This window comes from Belonocnema kinseyi, chromosome 2 (genome assembly GCF_010883055.1).
Source record: "Belonocnema kinseyi isolate 2016_QV_RU_SX_M_011 chromosome 2, B_treatae_v1, whole genome shotgun sequence".
Classification (NCBI taxonomy): Eukaryota; Metazoa; Arthropoda; class Insecta; order Hymenoptera; family Cynipidae; genus Belonocnema; species Belonocnema kinseyi.
In genome coordinates, this window is record NC_046658.1 from 96,411,683 (window position 1) to 96,418,244 (window position 6,562).

General features: G+C 23.3%; 1 protein-coding gene across 2 annotated transcripts in view; it reads right to left on the minus strand.

Annotated features, from left to right (window-relative positions):
* LOC117167980 (ribosomal oxygenase 1) overlaps window positions 1-6,334 on the minus strand; it is a 29,095-nt gene extending 22,761 nt beyond the window's left edge. For both annotated transcript variants that reach the window (XM_033353264.1, XM_033353263.1), the window contains exons 1-2: window positions 6,257-6,334; window positions 5,028-5,695 (exon numbers count right to left, since the gene is read on the minus strand). In XM_033353264.1, the coding sequence (XP_033209155.1) occupies window positions 5,028-5,695 (668 nt within the window). In that variant the 5' untranslated portion in view covers window positions 6,257-6,334. The remainder of the gene's footprint in view (window positions 1-5,027; window positions 5,696-6,256) is intronic.
* Window positions 6,335-6,562: the final 228 nt, after the last annotated feature.

Below are 6,562 nucleotides of genomic sequence, written 5' to 3' on the forward strand. Positions count from 1 at the left end.
AAGATTGTAAAAAATATATAGATGTAAACGGAAAGATTGTAAGGAATGGAAGTCATGTAAACCCTTAGGGGACACATTATGAATAAAGAAGAAGAAGAATAATATAAAAATATAATAACAGTGAATAATAAATACTTATTCTTTTTCTACATTAAGAAATTTCAAATTAAATGGGTTAAAAAATAAATAATTTAGATTCAAACAATATTTTTAATTCAATAAAAAGCTTTAATTACGAATATAAAATTCAAGGCCTTTTCCAGGCTTCTCAGGTCGAGAAATATAGTTTTTTAAGGTCTTCTTTTTTACATCAAATAATAAAATAACCATTTTTTATACATGTAAAAAATGACACATTTCATTTCTTTATTGACCAACAATTTCCAAAGAAAGCAGAATCATAAATTAAAAAATTCTTAATTTTGTGCGAAAATGAGTCGCCTTCGTGAAATCTTTGGGAATATTTGAAAATATTTATTGTCTTTCAAATCCTTAAAAATATTCAAATTTATGTGAAATTTTTAAATCTTTAGAAATCTTTGTAAATTCATTAAAGTCTTTGAAGTATTTTAAATCCTGGTGAAATCTTACAATTTCTGTGAATTCTTTTGAAATCTTTGTGAAATATTTCTTTATTATTTTTTTGTGTAAACATTTGTTTTCGCTTGAAATTATTGAAATTTTTCCAAATTTCTTGAAACCCTTCGATATAGTTTAAAACCTTTGAAATGTTCTAAAATCTTTGATATCTTTATAAATTTGGTAAAATATTGAAATCTTTTTAAAACCTGATAAATTTTTGGAAATACTTGTGAAATCTTTCCTAGATCTTTTGTATTTATTTAAAATCACTGCAATATTTGAAACTTGTGTGATATATTTTGAAATTTTATAAAAAAATGTGAACTCGTTTAAAACCTTGGTAAAGTTTTGTATTTTGGTCTACTGTACCCTTTTTGAAATCTTTGAAATTCTTATGGGTTCTTCAAAATATTTTTTTAATATTTTGTATTCGTTTTAAAATCACTGAAATATTGGGAATCCTTTGAAATGTTCTAAAATTTGAAAATTATTTTAAATCTTTGAAATCTGGTATAACGTACCCTTTTGAAAATCTTTAATATTCTTTAGACATTTATATGAAATTTCGATGGAATCTTTGAAATCTTTTTTATTCATTTGACTTCATTAAAATATTTGCAAACTTTGTGAAGTCTTGAAAAAAATTGAAATCGTTACGAATCTTTGGAATATTCTGAAATCTCAGAAATATGGCTGTTAAAATCCTTGAAATCTTCTGAGTTTCAAAATCTTGGTGAAATGTTTAAAATCTTTTGAAATCTTCAAAACAAATTTGAAATCGTCTAAAATCTTCAAAGAATTTTGAAATCTGGTGAACTGTGGCCCTTTTAAAATCTTTATTAAATATTTATATAAGTGTTTTAACTAATTCTAAAATATTTTGAAACGCTGTTAAAATCTTGAGTAAATTTGTGAAATGCTTTGAAATGTTTAGGAAATGTTCGAAATCTTTGACATCATTGTGAAATCGTTTGAAATCTCTAGCAAATTGTTATGAAATCTTTGAATTATTTTGTATTCATTTGAAATCTTTTAGAATTTTGGTAAAATCTTTGAAATCTTGGTGAAATGTTTTGAAATATTGGGGAAATCTTTGAAATCGCTGTGAAATCTTCTAAACAAATTTGAAATCGCTTAGAATCTTCAAACTGTTTTGAAATCTTTGAAATCGAGTGTACTGCACCATTTTTTAAATATGTAGGGAAATCTTTTGTGTTCGTTTAAAATAATTGAAATCCTTTAAAATCTCAAATTTATTGAAACCTTTTGGAATTGTTTAAAATCTTTGAAATCTGGAATAATAAACCCTTTTTGGAATTTTTGAAATTCTTGACATTTCTAAATTCCTTAGGAATTTTTTGAAATAATTGTGAAATCTGTTGTATTTATTTAAAATCATTAAAATATTTTAAATCTTCTAAAATCATTTAAAATCGTTTAAAATGTATGAAATGTTTGACTAATTTGTGAAATTTTTTAAAACGTTAAAATCTTGGAAAAATTTGTGAAATATTTTTAAATATTTAGGAAATGTTCGAAGTCTTTATAAAATCTTTGAAATCATTGTTAGACATTTTAAATCTTTAAAATCTTTGTAATTGGCTGTACTGTACACTTTTTGAAATCTTTATGAAATATTTTTAAATCTTTTAGAATTTTGGTAAAATATTTTTGAAATGTTTGGAAATATTTAAGAAATGTTCGAAATCTTTGAAATCGTTGTGAAATCTTCTAAACAAATTTGAAATCGTTTAGAATCTTTAAAATGGTTTGTAATCTTTGAAATCTAGTGTACTGCACCATTTCTGAAATCTGTGAAATTTTTATGAAATCCTTGAAATCTTTGTGAAATGTTTTCAAATGCCTTTTTAAATCTTTGTTTGGAAAATCTTTTGCGTTCGTTTCAAATCATCGAAATCTTTTAAAATCTCATATTTATTGAAACCTTTTCCCTTTTTAAAATCTTTGAAATTCTTTAAATCTTCTGAAATCCTTATAAATTTTTTGAAATGATTGTGAAATCTGTTGCATTTCTTTAAAATCATAAAAATATTTAAAATCTTCTAAAACCTTTTGAAATCGTTAAAAATGTTTTGAAATCTGGAATAATATACACTTTTTAAAATCTCTAAATCTTCTCAAATCCTTATAAATTTTTTAAAATCTTTTGTATTTCTTTAAAATCATTAAAATATTTGAAATCTTCTAATACCTTTTAAAATCGTTTAAAAAGTTTGAAATCTTTTAAAATCTCAAATTTATTAAAACCTTTTGAAATTGTTTAAAATCTTGGAAATCTCGAAAAATATACCCTTTTTAAAATCTTTAACATTCTTTAAATCTTCTGAATTCCTTATAAATTTTTTGAAAGGATTGTGAAATCTTTTGTATTTCTTTAAAATTATTAAAATATTTGAAATCTTCTCAAAACTTTTCAAATCCTTTAAAATGTTTGAAATGTTTTGAAATCTTTTAAAATCTCAAATTTATTGAAACCTTTAGAAATTGTTTAAAATCTTTCAAATATGGAATAATAAACCCTTTTTAAAATCTTTGAAATTCTTTAAATCTTCTAAAATCCTTATGAATTTTTTTGAATATTTGCGAAATCTGTTGTGTTTATTCAAAATCATTCAAATATTTGAAATCTTCTAAAATCGTCTGAAATGTTTTGAATTCTGAAATAATATACCCTTTTTAAAATCTTTGAAATCCTTTAAATCTTCTGAAATCCTGGTGCATTTTTTAAAAATAATTGTGAAATCTTTTGTATTTCTTTAAAATAATTAAAATATTTGAAATCTTCTCAAAACTTTTAAAATCGTTTAAAATGTTTGAAATGTTTTGAAAACTTTTAAAATCTCAAATTTATTAAAACCTTTTGAAATTGTTTAAAATCTTTGAAATCTGGAATAATAAACCCTTTTTGAAACTTCTGAAATTTTCTGAAATCCTTATGAAATTTTTGGAAATAATTGTGAAATCTTTTGTGTTTCTTTAAATTCATTAAAATATTTGAAATCTTCTAAAAACTTCTAGAATGTTTTGAAATCTTTTAAAATCTCAAATTTATTAAAACCTTTAGAAATTGTTTAAAATCTTTAAAATTCTTGAAATTTTCTAAAATCCTTATGCATGTTTTGAAATAATTGTGAAATCTTTTTTATTTCTTTAAAATAATAAAAATATTTGTAATCTTTTAAAAACTTTTAAAATCGTTTAAAATGTTTTGAAATGTTTTAAAATCTCAAGTTTATGGAAACCTTTTGAAATTGTTTGAAATCTGCAAAAATATACCCTTTTTAAAAGCTTTCAAATTCTTTAAATCTTCTGAAATCCTTATGAATTTTTTGAAATAATTGTGATATCTTTTGTATTTCTTTAAAATTATTAAAGTATTTGAAATCTTCTCAAAACTTTTCAAATCCTTTAAATTGTTTGAAATGTTTTGAAATCTTTTAAAATCTCAAATTTATTGAAACCTTTTGAAATTGTTTAAAATCTTCGAAATTTGGAATAATAAACCTTTTTTGAAATTTTTAAAATTTTCTGAAATCCTTATGAATTTTTTGAAATTATTGTGAAATCTTTTTTATTTCTTTAAAATTATTAAAACATTTGAAATCTTCTCAAAACCTTTCAAATCCTTTAAAATGTTTGAAATTTTTTGAAATCTTTTAAAATCTCAAATTTATTGAAACCTTTAGAAAATGTTTAAAATCTTTCAAATCTGGAATAATATACCCTTTTTAAAATCTTTGAAATTCTTTAAATCTTCTGAAATCCTTAGGCATTTTTTAAAATAATTGTGAAATCTTTTGTATTTTTTAAAAATTATTAAAATATTTGAAAACTTCTCAAAACTTTTAAAATCGTTTAAAATATTTGAAATGTTTTGAAAACTTTTAGAATCTCAAATTTATTAAAACCTTTTGAAATTGTTTAAAATCTTTGAAATCTGGAATAATAAACCCTTTCTGAAACTTTTGAAATTTTCTGATATCCTTATGAAATTTTTGGTTAAATAATTATGAAATTTTTTGTGTTTCTTTAAATTCATTAAAATATTTGAAATCTTCTAAAAAATTTTAGAATGTTTTGAAATCTTTTAAAATTGTTTAAAATCTTTAAAATCTGGAATAATATACCCTTTTTAAAATCTTTGAAATTCCTTAAATCTTCTGATATCCTTATGCATTTTTTTAAATAATTGTGAAATCTATTGTAATTATTTAAAATCATGAAAATATTTTGAAAACTTTAGAATTATTTTGTAAACTTTTGAAATCTGGTGTATACACAAAATCCGAGTGGTCAACCCCTCGAAAACTGTTTTAAAAGCAAAACACCCTGTGAAAGTTTAAAAAATCAAGGAGACTTCCAACGGATATGTGGACAAAAGGAATGAATCGTAGACTATTATATGTGTATAAAATTCAACTTACTTTAAAAATTCATCAACGTTGAAAGGTGAAATTAGCCATTCAAAACATGATTTGCTCTTCGTAATAGGATCACTATTAATTTCATCATCAATCGATTTTGCTGCTTCCAGACTCTGCTTTTTCTTCAACTTCTTCATTCTTTGTACTGATTTCTTTTGATTACAATTATTTTCAATCTCTTCCCCAGTTATTGTTTGCAACTCATTATTTTGAGAAATATGAGCTTTTTTCAGATTTTTCTTAACAATTTTTCCTGGCTTTCTGTCTTTCCTATTTGTAGATTTTAAAACTTCGAGTGGTCCTTCAGCTCTCTGGAATTTCTCAATTTTCTTCGACTTTTCAGTTTTCACAACTTGGGTTTTGTGAGGTTTGCTAACTTTTAGCTGGAAATCTTGGGGTTTATTTACAAGTTTTATAATACTTTGATTATTTTCTATTGTGTATTTCATCTGTTCTTTCAGTTTCTCATTCTTTGCGATATTCTTAATATTATTTGCAATCGAAGAGGGTTTGGGAGATTTGTTTTTCTTCTCTTTGTAAAGGGAGGCAACGTCGAGCGAGTTTTTCTTCTTGCTTGTGAGCCTTTTTAATTTTGGAGCATGGTCCACTTTTTTATGTTTCATGGAATAAATCGCAAATGCGGAAACTGGCTCTGAGACATTTTCCATCTAGTGACAAAATTCGAGTCATTCTTTAGAGCTGATCACAAAAATACAAACGTGCTTCTAATATAATTTAACAGTAATATAATAATTTATTTCAATATTGTTCCCTTTCTATTATACAGATTTTTCTGCGTTTTATTTGTATATTTCAAGAATAAATTTATCGTTAAAAGGCACATTTTAAGCCCGTCAAATTTAAATAAAGCTAATAGAACTATACGAAAAACAAGTGTTGACCTCTTTGTCAACATAACCTAAATGTTTGCAGATTCACAATGTTTTTTAGATTTATAAATGAAGTTCAATGACAAATTCAAAATATTCTTATAATCTGCAATACTTCAATTCTATTTACTGTCGATTTAATAAATTTAAAAACGAATTCGTGTTTAAATCATTACCGGTAAATGGAACGATAGAGGTTATGTTTTTTTGTTTTTATATGATCAATGCGATTTGTATAATTTTCTACAATGAAAGATAAAATATATATTAAAGAATAAGGCTAGAGATATAGAGATAATTCATAGAACATACTTTTTATCAATAATAATCATTACTTACTTGATATAATCTGTTATTTTTCGGAGCTCACGTGTAAATCTTTCCTTTTTTTCTGTCACTTACTTGCTCACTTCTACAATCGATGAATCGAATCTCAATACTATCGATTATAACATTTTCAAAAATTCCCCTCTCCTGACCTCTCATATTTGCAAGTTATTTATTTCTCAAATACTTTTAAAAGTTTAAAGTAAATATAAAAAATAGAATTTATTTTTTAAAAACTTAACTGGCACTGACAAACTTTAAAATAGTTAAATTTGAGTTTTTAAATTACAACTCGCTTGAAGTAGGTAAAATAATAAA